A 15717-nucleotide genomic window follows, 5' to 3' on the forward strand; every position below is an offset into this window, starting at 1 on the left:
GGGAGGCACTGATAAGGAAGGATGGTCTTGTGATGGACCTGCTCCATCACAAACTCCCTAAATTTGGGCAAGTCACTTTTTCCCTCTGCGCCTTGGATATCCGTGTGCACAATGGAGATTGCAGTATTTCCCTGCATTGCAGCAACATTGTGAGGTGCGGTGCAGACTAATAACTGTGAGACGTTCAGGTGATCTAAAATAGATAAGAACAGAAAGGAGCATGGTGGCTGGGAGTGGAAAGACGTATGCCTAGAAAGGGCATAAATTCTTTCCTGTGGAAGGAGGCAGAGTTCACACTGGCAGAGCATATACACAGGCACTAAACTAGTACGCTCCTTCTCTGTACCTCATCAGAATGAAGGTATTTGTGAAAGATTCAAGCTGAGATTTTCCAAGCTGCCTATGGGATTTGGAGGCCCAGTTCCCAGTGATATTAATTGGAAATGAATGTTCAAATCCCTGAGTCCCCTTTGAAAATCTCACTTTAAGGAATCATACGCACCTTTCATATGAGATGCTCTGTATACATTTCTTCCTATAAGTTGGGTTTTGATGCCTTCCCTTATTCACCCAAAGAAGTTAAACATCTATAACTACTGCTTTTCTATTAACAGGAGACAAACTTTTCTGGATTCCTGCAGTAACCTATGCAGCCCTAAATGCCATGTAATTCATGAGCCCTCCTTCCCATGTCTAAATCAGAAAATCCTCCTATGAACAAACAATAAAATAATCCTTATAATAAAACAAAGGTCAAAGGCAGTAGGGAAAGAAATTTTATTTCCAAGCTTCTAAAAGATTAATACAAACATTGGAGAGTAAACAAAATGAAAAACTATTAAAAAAATAAGCAGTGTCTTGTAAAAGTGCTCTGTAAAAAACCAAAGGCACACAACCAACAACATTACACAACTCATTAAGCCTCTATGAGTGTATATTTCAACCCTTGATAATTCTGAGTGTGAACTCATTTTGCAGTCATGTTTTTCTAGTGTTCTGTGAATATTGTTAATCAGATTTTAAACATGTTAAGAAAATTCCAACAAAGCAGTATCTTGAGAAGCACAAATAAGAAAGACAGTAAACAAGTTGGACATTCTGTAGTGAATGTGTCATAAGAATCAAGTCTGTGCTACATACTGTCAGGCAATTTCTATAAAAGACATCACATACCGATTTAAAGGCAGCTGCAAAGCAGTCTGAGTTAGCTCCCAAGTCTTAAAAATGTAAAAACAAAACAAAAAACCTTTCCATTTGGCAACACTGTTCTCTTATTAAAACTGGGTTCTTGTGTATCTTAACATGCAGTCAGTGGGTGTCTGTTTAGAAAATGTAAATCCCAAGTGTGGGTGAGAGGAAGAAGCAATTTAAATGTGTAGAAAAATCCTTAATCCAGGCATTACAATTATTAAGAGGGGAAAAGCTTATCTGGTAAAATTAAAATATTTTTTCCTCTCTAAAATGTAAACAACCTCATAATTAAATAACCTTGTGTAGTAACTATGGAAACAATGTTAACTCAGTTATTAAGAGTGCTTTCTTGTATAAAATACTTTACACATATTAGCAAAAGATCTAGTCAACTACCGATACACCAGAACAGACTGATAAATATCTAGGAGATTGTTTTGGCCACAGGAAAAGTAGGGCACAGAGATAGTGTTTTCTTGAGAAGGAAAGGCAGCTGTTATTCATTTCATGCTTGAAGAGAACTCTCCACCGACGTTCCCTACAAAAGGAAAAAGAGTTTTATTAAAGGCTGTCTTCGCCTTTCTTCTTTAATAAAGTCTTCTCACAAGCTGTAACACAGAAGCCTCTTCACTGTGGGTTAGGTTAAACGTGCCATTGATGGATGCTAACTTCCTGGAATTCTGTAAAATTTGTCCCCACCATTTTATCCTCATAAAGCAGTAGCAAAAGTGCTATGAAATATCGGTCTATTAGCAAAAGAAGAAAAACATAAAACCCAGTACCCATTTATGAACTTCTGGAATGCTTGCAATAAATCATCTACTGGGCTCTTATTCCTCAAACAGGAGAAATATCCGGCATCTTGACAGGCCAATATAACCATAGGATACTTTATTTCTTAACTCAGGTGGAGTTAAGTCCTAGAAACACATATACACAACTAGAATGGCAGCTTCATAAAAGGAACAGAATATGGAAGAGTCACTGTCATCCTAAATATCACATTTGCCGAGACACCTACGATTACTGAAAGAAAATATTTTTTCTGTTTGTGCATTTGACAGCATTTTGAACCATCAGTTGCACTTTTCACCCAGTCAATTTCCCCTTTTTCACTCAGCTCCACAGAGGTGGGTTGGCTGAATGGTGAAGGTCGCAGGTTTGAGTCTTGCTCAGTCTCACACTGAAAGGCCACCTCCAGTTCACCCACCTGCAAAACGGTGCCTGATCCATAGGGTTACAGTAACCAGAGATGGTCAGAGAGGATTCTGACCACACCACTCCTTTGTGTACCACTGGCTATGAAACGGACGTGCCTTAACCATGTCAGCCCGATGAGCCATTGGCTGCAGGAGCTTTTATTTTGACACAGCTCCAGAACATTTAAAAAAAAAAAAAAAAAGGAAAATGTGATTTTTAAAACCACAAAATTTGGCAGAGGGACAAAAATATCAATTAAACTGAATCGATGTCAAGTTGACAGTGTCCTCTAACAAAGAGCAAGTAAATGGGACTCTCATCGTTCCACCAGTCGTGGTAATTTACCCACCCTCCCTATCAGGAGTTATTACCTTATTTGTCACTTCTAAATAATTATGAGGATTGGCTGCTCCTACATTACACATACTGACTGTGCTATGTAAGTTTTTTAGGCAAGACCTAGGGGCTTGATCCTGCAAAGAATTACTCACACCCTTGAAGTGCTAGGCCTGTCCTTATGACTACGGATGGGAATAAACACATAGGTGAGAATGCCTTTGCAGGACTGGACCCTAATGATTTATCTACACTCCGTTTTTTTCTTAATTTTCCTCACTGTTACTACCAGCAATGCAGGGAGCACTAGTGTAGACAGCGTTCAGATGGCTGCTGGTGTGTGAACCACATTGTTTAGACTTGCTCAGAGCAAGTCAACGATGACAGTGGTTATCAGTCTACACTAGGCCCTCTGTTGCTGCCATCTCTCATGGAGCTGCACCAGTTGTAACAATGGTGGGGAAAAGCCTAGTGTAGACACAGCCTAAGTGAACTGCAATACGACATGCAAGTTGAAGTGTTCTAACAAGCAGAGAGTTATTTAAATCAGTGCAAATGCTGCAGCCTCATTTGTTTCTTTCAAGCTGCCTGCAGCCTCTTTTGGGACTGTGTTAGTTAACAAAGACACTAACCAAGACAGTTCCATTTGATGCATTTCAATCATCAAGAGCTGAAGAGAGTTAACGGGTGTGAAGTAACAGGAAAAACGGTATGTTTGAAATGCGCTGTAAGAAAGACTTTAAATGGCATTAAACATGTTAAATGCTGTGCTTAAGTTAATTAAAAACTGGATGATCTATTACTGGGTCAACAGAATCAACCACGTATGCTTAAGTTTACTGCACAGTCAATCCTTCCTCTAAATTTCCTTCCTTTCCCCAGATAACTGATCTTCTAAAATGGTACCTCAGCATGAATGCAATAACTGCCGGAAATCACTTCTTAGACAATATTCATTTCTAAACCACTATGAATGTAATGTGAAGGCCATCTGGAGATGCAAGCATAGGGAGATGACTCAACTTTGGGGGAAGGGAAACTGGGTCCCTTACTGGGCATTTTGGGTAGTATACCGTGCTTCTCTGGAGGGGCAGTTTCCTACTCTCTAGTGGAGGTAGCTGCCTTTTCCCTAGTCACTGCCAATGGAGGAATGGGGATTGAGAGCACAACTGAGTAGAAACAATCTACAGTTACAGCGGGAGAAGATAAAAGCTAACTTGGAAGTGTGCCATCAACACCTGTTGCCTTTGATCTCTAAACCCTTCCTACACTCCAAAATGAAGAAGGGTCTTATCTGAAGTGCAGAGTATCAAACCGATTACGCACCCAACATCCTGCTGTTGCTGAAGACTCATTTTAAAAATAGCTACAGACACCGTATCCGCCAACAAGCAAAAAAAGAGAGGAGGGACGTCCAGAGGGAGAAACATGTTTTAACTCTAGTGCCCAGAGGGCCTAGGAATCCATTTGGAGGGCCAGGGTAGAAAAAAAGTAAGCACTTTGCTACAGAAGAGGTATTGTTGGTATGTATGTATGTAAGAGACAAAAAGAAAACCCAATGGAAACTGGTCATTTCTAGGGCTTGGGGTTTACAGCAGATAGCATATACGAGTTTTGTCGCTACCCTACCTGACTTCAGAGTAAAGCACAGGATCTAGGCTCCCGGAAAGGATTGCTCCCAGCAGGAACACCTATTAGCAGGGCATCTTTGCAGGCGTTCTGCATACAATACTGCTGAAGTTCTGCAGCTGCCTGAGAAACCTGTACAAGGAAAAAGAAAAATTCATATACACAGGGGAAACCAGTTCATTCCCTGACGTCTAGTAGATGGTTACTAAAAAGAGGAACTATTATCACAGAGTGGGAAAGCAGCCAAGCCAGCTCCCAAAGCAAAAAGTGTTGATTAAAATAACGCAGTTTCAAACACACAAAGCTCTGACAAGACAGACGTAGCATCAATGAGTATTTTCAATTCTCAGCCACAGCAGCATGTGGAATGTAGCTGTTGGTACCACAGAATTCGGTTCCATTGTGACACAGAGCAATTCAATTTTCTTGTGTAGTTTATTACAAAATAGGCACATAGCCAGGGCCGCTGAGAGCAGTTTTGGACCCCAGTAAAAAAAATGTTTTGGGCCCCCCAGCAAGGATGGACCAGATAAACAGGGCTGGGGAAGCCGGGCCCTGGGCCCCCTTCCAGACCGCCAGGCCCTGGTAATTTGTACCGGCCTCCCCCTGCACCTCGTCAGCCCTGCGCATAGCAACGTACGCAGTGCTTCCCACCATGGAAAACGTTCCTATCCCAAAGAGCTTACATGCTAAATAAGAGAAAACAAATCAGGCGAGACATAGGATAGCAGCAGGGGCAGAGTGAAGGGCTTAAAATTTGAACCTCCCTTAAAAAATGTAATTTAGGTCAAAATTATCAAGGTGCCTAAAGTTAATCTCCTAGATCTAGATATAGGCACCTGAAGAGGAGTGGCCTGATAGGTCTGAAGCAAGCTCAGGAGACAGAAGGTATTGAGGAGCCTGAGGCAACCATGCTCCCCTCTTAGGCCATGGCTACACTTACAGTTCTGCAGCGCTGGGAGTTACAGCTGTGTTCGTACAGCTGTGTAGGGCCAGCGCTGCAGTGTGGCCACACTGACAGCTACTAGCGCTGCAGTGTGGCCACATTTGCAGCATTTGCAGCGCTGCTGGGAGTGGTGCATTGTGGGCAGCTATCCCAGCATTCAAGTGGCTGCAACGTGCTTTTCAAAAGAGGGGGGTGGGGTGGAATGTGACAGGGAGCGTGGAGGAGACAGAGAGAATGGATTTTTGGAGTTGACACTGTTCTCAGCTCCCTGCCTTGCAAGTTCTAAGGACTGGAAGACACACAGTGCCTACCTTCAATCATTTTAAAAGTTCTGACCCCTTCCCCCACCCCTCTCTCATTCACTAAATGCAAATTATGCACTCCTAAATAGCCATCAGACCAGATAAGCATCTGCTCAACATGGACTTCCCCCTCCCCCTCTGCCGTGTGAGCGTGCTGTTTCTCTCTTCAAGCAAACAGCTGTGAACATTCCAAAGTAATTCCACTGCCTGCCTCCGCTCGCTCAGCAAACAGGAGCTGTGTTTGTTTTTTAAATAAGCAGTTTGGCTGAACTCCGAGCTCCCCCTTTCTTCCGGTTTGTTGTGGACAGGAATTCTGGGATACCTCCTTATACCCCGGAGGTCAATAAAAGTGCTGGTGGGGTCCACACTTGCTGACCAGCGCTGGATCACCAGCACTGGAATCGCTACACCCGAGGCTCGACCGGGTGTACAGCCAGCGCTGCAACCAGGGAGTTGCAGCGCTGGCCGTGCTTCACAAGTGTGGCCACATCCTAAGTTGCAGCGCTGTAACCCCCTCACCAGCGCTGCAACTCTCTAGTGTAGCCATGGCCTTAGATAGCAGGCTGGTTAGCATATGCAACTTTTGGAGCTGGACAGAGAGAGATCCAGGAATCAGACAGCGAGGATGCAGACAGCAGTGTGGATCCAGAAAACATTTAAGGATGGGGTGTCTGTCTACCAACGTGGTAGGATTTTAGTCAGCCGAAGGGCACTACTGGAGAACACTAACTGGAATCCCCAATCACCAAGTATGACATCCTCACCTGAAGCCACACACCAGACCTTTTTCTCAGCTCAGGGAATATAGCTCTCCCTCCCTGTGCAGCACCCCAGCACTCCCAGAAGAGGGGACTGTAGGGGTTTCCTTGCTGGATTGGGACAGTGACCCCAACGTCCCCGTTGCCATGAATGGACCATCCACAGGGCCATCCTTAGGATTTTTGGGGCCCTATTCAATATTATTAAACTGGTGCCCCATACCCGACGTCAGCCCGGGCTCGCATGTGTATTTTAGATAAGGGTGGTCTTTTGAAGGATTTATTTTAAAAACTATATGTCTGAAGATCCAAGCATTTAAGGCTAAAGATGAATTCTCAGACTGCGCATCTAAATATCTATGCAAGGATTTTTAGAGATGTGATTTTATAATCTTCAGCAACACACTAATGAAATATTTTTACAGCAAATTTTATTACAGTAATGCACAACTGCCTTGGTCAGGAAATTCAGAAACTGACAGTAATATCTGGGTGTTGTCAAAAATCTGTTAAATGGCTTCATTACCACTTGAATGGCTCTAACAGTTTCAGTGTTGAGCTAATACGTCTGGCAAGCTGGAGAGTTTTTCACTTTTAAAGTACTAGATCCCCTCCAGAGGAAGAGTCACTAGGCTGCAGCAGCCAGCTGTGGTGGGTGCCTGCAGGAAGGGTCAGAACAGGGATAGGAAGAGGCAGGAGGGTGAACACTAAGACCCACAGGTGCCCCAAATTTTTAGGTGCCCTACACAGCGACCTATGCTGCATATGCCTAAGGATGGCCCTGACCTGACCATGGCCTAGTGAGCTTGCTGCCATTCTCAGAATGTCAGATCCAGCAGCATTCCCAAGCACACGGTGTGGCTTTTCTCTGCCCTTTTCCTCAGTTCCCTTTTTGGGGTCTGTTCTATTCATTGCCAGCCACCACCCCCTACAATATTAATTTTTCTGAGTATCTCGTCCCACCACGCTGTTTTCAGAGCCTCAGAAATGCTTGAGGCAGCCTCACCCAAGAGGCAATGGTAGAAGAGACTCTGCATCTCAGCAGAAGTAGACTGACTGACTGCCATTCTCCCTGACCATGGAGCCTCCCCTTCTGGAATGCCTGAAGGGTTTCTTATTCTTTCTTGGTCCCTTTCTGGGACTGGATTCATCATTTCCAAACCACGCCATTCTCTGGACCACAGCACCAGTCGCTACTGAGGAGCCTGAAAACTGGACCCTTTCCTGTTGTGTGACCCTGCACCCAAAGAGCTCACTGGTGTATTTGAGTGCCAGATGCCAATACCGAAGTGCAGAAGATAAGGGCAGGGCTACACAATGCTCTGCTATGGAGTAATTAGCAGAGTGTGTCCTCGATATGCCATATTGTACGGTGCTCAGCACCACTCTGCAGCCTTCTTCTGCCTAGCTTTGCTGACACGGGCAAACTTTGCAGCCAGCCGATGAGCAAGGAGCCATATGTATCCTACTGCTATTGATAACTATGTCTGAAGGAGGTGCACACCTTGCGTGCTGCAGCTGTGCAGTAGCAGTCTATGTGACACAGGTTAGTACTGTGCAGTAGCAGGGCTATCTGTCATTATTGCTTGTGCGCGCTCCATGCAAGCCAAATGTAAGTTTTCCCCCTCACTCCCTAATCTATCATATTTCAGCATATGGCAATAAGTGCGCTCAGCCCAGCAACTCCCCTTTGTGCACGTCCCTGTGTGTAGGTATCACTTTCAGACCAGGCTCTTCCTTTGGGAGAGTCTTGCTCCCTGGGCACTCATCTGGAGAGAAGGGCAAAAACCCTACCAGAGCGTGCAACCGCGAGGGTGGATTTCCCTCTGATAATTCATCATATACTCTGAACAGCCAAAAGAGAGCTCTCTTTTCCCCCAACACAGCGTCCACCTCAGCATCTTGTAAAATCCACCTGCATGTCGTTTCATCATTATATTCTATTCCTTGGGGTTTTGTCTTTTTATGCCTATTTTACTGGTCTGTGATCAAATTATCTTGCTAAGAGAAATTTTTTTTAACCTGACTTTTTTTTTAAAAAGTCCAACGAATAAAACCAGAGAGCCCAATAAAGAAACCAAACATTCTTCCAACAAAGAACAAGAGTGGAAATTTCTGCCTGATGGGAGAATGTTATCAAGAATTGATAACAGAACATTGGAATGGAAATGATTAGGCACCCTCAACTGTAATAGACAATACCGCACTGCTACAATACAGAAGAACTGTGCTCATTTGTACTATTGATCAGGCTATTCATTGCAGATTCCCAAATGTAATGAATGAACATGCAAGCAAACAAATGAGAAACTATAATCCCTGTTACTGAATCAGTCATTTTAACTAATATTGTTTAGTTTTAATTACTGATGAGCCTTCTTGGTTTTATTAGTAAATGTAATGGAGAGAATGTTGCGTTGATGTTAAAATACCATCTTACTTTCATCATGTAATTGTACAGGTCAGGGAGTTATGCACTTGCCACTTTCACTGCGAAGCAGATGAGGACAAATTGAGAAACAGCTCAGACTAGATTTTTTTAGTTATAAAATAGCTGCCTATATGGCCACAGTTTAAAGTACTGGAGCTGTATTCAAATCTGATTTCAAGATAAGCCTGTGTTTTATTGAACTGGGCAGAGTAAGGCTGTGTGCACACTTGGAGTGATGAGAGAGGAGGAAAATACTGAACGCAAATTAATTTTACTTTATTGTTTTACAGCCTGAAACAGGGTTGGACTTTGCACATAGCTAGAAAGAGTTCCTTTATCAAAGCAACTGTGGAACATGGAATTCTAAAATGATCACCAGCTATAAAACGAGGCTTTTTGTTGACAGGATTTTATAGAAGAAATAATGATAAAAACAAACATACACACATCTAGGAATTGGCAGGCATCATTGCAGCCTCTCTATTCAAGTCTAATTGGAAGTGGGTGAGATCAGCAGATTTGGGGTTTAAAGGTTATCATGTTTATGGATCAGCAAAAAGAATTAATGAGGTTCTGCTATATTATTCATTATAGCCTTTCTTCCTGGGAAATTCTCTCCTGCCACACTGATGAGTTGGACTGGCAGGCACCCCACATGCTGCATCCAAGGCTCAGAACCTGTCCCCAAAAATACATCATTCAGTCACTCTCTCCCAGTCCTTTATCAAAATACCTCAAACTGAAGACAAGTAACCCCCCGTGCCCCATGGAGATAAACACAGGTTAGCCGGCAGGGACTGCTTAAGCATCTCTCCTCTCCATAGCCTACTCGATGAGACTTCCATGCCAGCTGTTTGCTACATTCTCCTCCTAACATAAACAGAAGCCACTACAGCTGAAGGTAGTTCCCTGAATGCCAGATCAGCAGACCACCACCCGGGTACCAAGTTGTGCCCAGAACCACCAGCCCCCCCGACAGTCTTGTTGAACCTACAATCAGGGGTGGCTCCAGGCACCAGCACGCCAAGCGCATGCTTGGGGCGGCAAGCCACGGGGGGCGCTCTGCTGGTCGCCCCGAGGGTGGCAGGCAGGTAGCCTTCGGCGGCATGCCTGCGGAGGGTCTGCTGGTCCTGTGGCTTCGGCAGACCTCCCGCAGGCGTGCCGCCGAATCCGCGGAACCGGGGACCTCCCGCAGGCAAGCCGCCGAAGGCAGCCTGCCTGCCGTGCTTTGGGCAGCAAAATACCTAGAACCGCTCCTGCCTACAGTCGATGTAAGAAGACCCTTTTTTGACCCAGCCAGGTAATGAAAGCTTGGTCACAGAACTCCAGCCCTGTCCCAACCTACTGATCCTTGCAGTGCAGCCAGGCTGGGGAGCACTGATCTCCCCATGCCCAAGTCAGCTGAACAGAGCAGCTGCTCAGTTTGTGCTGCCCAACGCAGACAAGCCAGTTACAGGACAGAAGCAAACCATCGGCCTAGACCAACAGCATCCCTGGGTTCCAAGCCCTCACAGCTGCTTCCATCAGTGGCTCTCCCCACCCCCATCTCTGCAGATTTAGTAGTCAAAGCCCTTTCCTCTCCTCTGGGTGCATGGGCCTCTGCATGCATGGGCTGCTGCTGTTGGGAGATTGGCACAGGGTGACCAGGTAGCAAGTGTGAAAAATCGGGACACTTTTTTTCTAGGGGGAGGGAGGGTACAGTTTCTTAGGTAAGACAAAGCCCCTACGGTGGGGACAGCTGGTCACCCTAGACTGGGTGGTCGGAGCTAGTAGTGGTGGCCAAGTGCCTTTACCCTCGCGCTCCCCAAACACACACCCTTGATCCCAACCACAGCCACGCTGCTCGCCTGCTCTTGCCACTGGCCTCCGATTTCGCAGCGGGCCACCAGAGCCGAGCCGAGCCCACCCCGCCCCTTTGCGGGCCAGCAGCGCCCTGCCTGGGGCTCTCACCTTGATCCTCTCCACCCCCGCCTCCAGCTTGAGCTGCTCCACCAGCCGCTGCATGCTGCTCAGGCTGGCGTTGGAAGACATGCTGGCGGCGAGCTCGGCAGCCCGAGAGACGCGGGGCAGCAGGAACTGAGCTCAGAGGGGCAGGAGGCGGCCCCGCCACGGGCTCGCAAGGAGCAGGCGCTGCCCAGAGCACCATCTAGAGGCCAGCGAGCCAGCCGCGACGTGGCGGAGGGCCCGATCCTGCCGAGCCTCGCGTGCCCCTGCTCATGCGTGGCAACCCGCGGCGTCACCGCTCGCCTAGCAGTTCGGATTGTAACTACCCCGGAAGGTTTTGTGGGCGTGCAACGTTATCAACCTGCGGGCCCTTGGGAGGGGTCGGCAGCCGGCTTGCGAAGTTATTACACGGATTAATATTGCATTGCTTGGGTAGCCCGCTTTCTGTGCTGCAGCCGAACCGCCTCCTGTCTTCCAAAGCTCCGGGCTTCTGCTCAGACTTAAATGCTGGCTGCTCTTGAGGAAGGAAAACAAAAAGCTTCCTTAATTAACCAATGCCCAGAAAATGGGAGGCTCCTCTTTGTTCTAGCTGCCTGTAAACGCAGGACAGTGGCCCTGCCTTAAATGGGTTTATCAGAAGAACAATGTAGCCGTGGCTTGTTAGAAGTGTTGTAGGATTCCTTTTGCATTCACGTGCCGTGGTTGCCCTGGGATATTTTCGTTAATATGAGTATAAAAAACATTCTCCTTATTTGCTACGCACCAATAGTGTTCATGGAACTGTTTGAAATAAAATCAGGAAAACAGGGTCCCTGACCTGAAGATCTTACAGCTTCAATCCTTAGGCCTGTAAAGGGATCCAGCCATACATGTGAATAGTTGCCATTGATTGAAAGCCGGTTAAATAGGAGCCTTGGAGTTAGCTTCAGGGGTTTGGATTAGGCTTTTTTTTTTTGACTGTGTAGAACTAAACTCACAGAGGTTTGCTCACATGGATCTTTTCAGGATCTGGGCTTAAGTACATTTGGTGTAGAACAGTTGTACTGCAACCATTAGAATTAGCTAAATTCTCCAGACAACAGATAAACAAAAATATAAATACTGACCTTACTCAGTGACCAAACCTGCAAAGTTTTTAGATTAATAAACATTAAAAAAAAAAACCTAGCTATACAGCAGTTACAAATTGTCACCTACAACTAGAACTTACAGACTCATAGACTTTAAGGTCAGAAGCAACCATTATGATCATCTAGTCTGACCTCCTGCACAGTGCAGGCCACAGAATCTCACCCACCCACTTCTATAACAACCCCCCAACCTATGTCTGAGTTACTGAAGTCATCAAATTGTGGTTTGAAGACCCAAGCTGCAGAGAATCCTTCAGCAAGTGACCCGTGCCACATGCTGCAGAGGAAGGCAAAAAACCTCCAGGGCCTCTGCCAATCTGCCAGAGGAAAATTCCTTCCCTACCCCAAATATGGTGATCAGTTAAACCCTGAGCATGTGGGCAAGACTCACCAGCCAGCACCCAGGAAAGAATTCTCTGTAGTAACTCTGATCCCATCCCATCCAACATCCCTTCTTGCAGGTACTAGTGCTCAAACGTTACAGACTATCCCAACATATGAAGAAAAATCAAACCACGGAAAGGCATCCAATTCTGCACTACTACCCATTTTTAGGCCTGGATCTACATGCATAGACACTGGTATCTGTACAGAACCTCATTGAAGTCAAGTGAAAGGGTCTGTCGACACTAATCCAAATGCAGGATCAGAGACTTAGGGCTGGTCTACACTAGAAAGTGAGGCCAGTTTAACTACATTGCTCCGCACAGAGAAATGTCATGCCCTGTATAATGTCATTAAGTCAAACTAAACTCTGATGCAGTGGAGACACCACTAGGGCAATAGAAGAATTCTTCCACCAAAGGCGGTACCACCTCTCACAGAGGTGGATTTACCACAGTGACAAAAGAAAACCCTTCTATTGCTGTGATGAGTGTCTACACTACAGCGGCACAGCTGCAGGTGTGCGGCTGTAGTGTTTCTAGTATAGAGCTAAAGCCTGGACTACAATACACCGTTTTGTTGGCAAAAAGGCAACTTTTGCTGACAGAACAGTGGAGGTGTACACACTATAATGCTACTTTTGTCACCAAAACTCTGTTGTTTTGCCGACAAAATAAAACCTCCTTGATGGGAGGCATAGAGCTTTTTGCAGCAAAGTTAAAGTGACAAAGTGTCAGTGTAGACGCTGCCATTTCGCTATGTTGCCATAACTGGCCTTCCCTAGTATCCCACAATGTCCACCATGACTGCTCTGCTCACTGCTTTGAACTTTACTGCACTACATACAGCTATGCAAGCATGTGCCCCTCCCCTTTCAAAGCTCCAAGAAATTCTGACAGTTGAGCATGTGGTCGCAAAACAGCAAATCATTAACCTGAAATCCTGCTCCCCCTGGGCAATAGGAGCAGCAGGCAGGCTGCTGCTGAGGGGGAGGAAGGACTGCTGTTCTGTGGAAAGTCAGGGAGGGAGGCGATGGCTGATGGAGGTAGGGTGACCAGATGTCCCAATTTTATTGGGGCAGTCCTATTTTGGGGTGTTTTGCTTATATAGGCTCCTATTACCCCTCACCCCCTGTCCTAATTTTTCACATTTGCTGTCTGGTCACCCCAGATGGAGTGGGTGTCCCCAGCCTCAGGACTGGTTGCTTCTGGCCTCTGTCTGAACTTAAAGCGACAGCATGCTGCCAACACACTCACTCTTCCCCAACACACACACTGTCTCTCTCACATACACACTCCCTCAACACACACTAGTCTTTGTCTCACACACACACACACACCCCACATACACACTCCCTGTCACACACTCTCACCCTCCACCCTTCAGGTGAAAAGCAGCTGGCAATCTAGTAGGATGCCCATGGAAGATGGGATTGAGAAACCTACATCACGTGATGCTGTATCTGCCCCTGTCATAAACAGATAGCTAAGGGTTAATGTCTCTTTCACCTGAAGCACCTGACCAGAGGACCAATCAGGAAACCGGATTTTTTCAACTTTGGGTGGAGGGAAGTTTGTGTCTGAGTCTTTGTTTTCTGTCTGCCTGCTTTCTCTGAGCTTTGGAGAAGTAGTTTCTACTTTCTAGTCTTCTGTTTCTAAGTGTAAGGACAAAGAGATCAGATAGTAAGTTATATGGTTTCTTTTCTTTGGTATTTGCATGAATATAAGTGCTGGAGTGCTTTGATTTGTATTCTTTTTGAATAAGGCTGTTTATTCAATATTCTTTTAAGCAATCGACCCTGTATTGTGTCACCTTAATACAGAGAGACCATTTGTATGTATTTTTCTTTCTTTTTATATAAAGCTTTCTTTTAAGACCTGTTGAAGTTTTCTTTACTGGGAAATTTCAGGAAAATTGAGTCTGTACTCACCAGGGAATTGGTGGGAGAAAGAAATCAGGGGAGATTTGTGTGTGTTGAATTGGCTAGCCTGATTTTGCATTCCCTCTGGGTGAAGAGGAAAGTGCTTTTGTTTCCAGGACTGGAAACGGAGAGGGGGAGTCACTCTGTTTGGATTCACAGAGCTTGTGTCTGTGTATCTCTCCAAGAGCACCTGGAGGGGGGGGAGGGGAAAAAGGATTATTTCCCTTTGTTGTGAGACTCAAGGGATTTGGGTCTTGGGGTCCCCAGGGAAGGTTTTTCAGGGGGACCAGAGTGCCCCAAAACACTCTAATTTTTTGGGTGGTGGCAGCAAGTACCAGGTCCAAGCTGGTAACTAAGCTTGGAGGTTTTCATGCTAACCCCCATATTTTGGATGCTAAGGTCCAAATCTGGGACTAAGGTTATGACAGCCCCATGAGGCATTACAAACCTTTCCCAAAGCACCCTGCGGCTAGTTGCACAGTGGGATAGCTACCCACAGTGCACTGCTCTCTGTGTCGATGCAAGAGCTGCTAGTGTGGATGTACTCTTCTGACACAAGGAGCGTAGTGTGGACAAGCAACAGCAGTTTCAATAAAGCGATTTAATTAAAGTGACACAACTTTTGTCAACAAAACTCTGTAGTGTAGACCTAGCTTAAGGTTGTCTGCTCTTTAGGCCAATGACTGTTTTCCTCTGCATTTGGAAAGCACCTTGCACAATAACCATCTTGCTAACTCTTAGGCTATGTCTACACTACCCCCTGGATCGACACTCCAGGGATCAATGCACCAGGGTTGATTTAGTGGGTCTACTGAAGACCCGCCAAATTGACCACAGATCACTCTCCAGTCACCCCAGTTCTCTACCCCAAACGAGAAGCGTACAGTAACTCCTCTCTTAACGTCCTCCCGGTTAATGTTTCATTGTTGCTGATCAGTTAGGGAACATGCTCGTTTAAAGTTGTGCAATGTTCCCTTCTAACATCATTTGGCAGCCGTCTGCTTTGTCTACTGCTTGCAGGAAGAGCAGCCTCTTGCACCTATCTGGTGGGGGAACCAGGGTGGACCAGCAGCCCTCCTATTAGCTCCCCAGTCCTCTAAGTTCCCTGTGCAGCAGCCGCCCAGCAGGCTATCAATTGCAGCTGTCCCTCTTCCCCCACTGCCATGTGCTACTCCTGCCCTCTGCCTTGGAGCTGCTCCCCAAGACTCCTGCTTGCTGTGCGGTGGGTGGGGAGGGAACAAAGAGTGGGGCTAATGTCAGGGTGTCCCCCTCCCCCCTGCTCCTGCACCCTGCTTACCCCATCTTCCATAGAACAGGGGGGACACACCAGGGCTCAGGACGGAGGGAGCTTGCAGCAGCTGTGGGTCTCAGCAAGCTGATCTAATTAACAAGGCAGTGTACTTAAAGGGGAAATGTGCTTATCTCCCTCCATTCCTGCTGCCTTGTAGAGTGAGAGAGATAACCCTTGAGGGCTCAGCCAATTGCTAGTTCATCATTTAGCAGTAAGGGAAATATCCCACCCTCTGACTCCTCCACCTCAACCAA

At 46.1% G+C, this 15717-nt stretch overlaps 1 protein-coding gene across 1 annotated transcript; it reads right to left on the minus strand.

Moving 5' to 3' along the window:
- Positions 1-761: 761 nt before the first annotated feature.
- GNG10 (G protein subunit gamma 10) lies at positions 762-10930 on the minus strand. The gene is made up of 3 exons (XM_030566879.1): positions 10744-10930; positions 4357-4488; positions 762-1729 (listed from the first exon to the last, which is right to left on the minus strand). The coding sequence occupies exons 1-2, from the start codon at positions 10822-10824 to the stop codon at positions 4363-4365; spliced, it is 207 nt and encodes a 68-aa protein (XP_030422739.1). The 5' UTR covers positions 10825-10930; the 3' UTR covers positions 762-1729; positions 4357-4362.
- Between the last annotated feature and the right edge of the window lie 4787 nt (positions 10931-15717).

Source organism: Gopherus evgoodei, chromosome 6, assembly GCF_007399415.2.
Source record: "Gopherus evgoodei ecotype Sinaloan lineage chromosome 6, rGopEvg1_v1.p, whole genome shotgun sequence".
NCBI lineage: Eukaryota > Metazoa > Chordata > Testudines > Testudinidae > Gopherus > Gopherus evgoodei.

Bases quoted from the DNA above. Each gene is read 5' to 3' on its own strand.
- GNG10 (XM_030566879.1), bottom strand. From the start codon at position 10,824: ATGTCTTCCAACGCCAGCCTGAGCAGCATGCAGCGGCTGGTGGAGCAG. The intron at 4,489-10,743 runs GTGAGAGCCCCA...TTCCTTGTACAG, and splicing joins CGGGGGTGGAGAGGATCAAG to GTTTCTCAGGCAGCTGCAGA.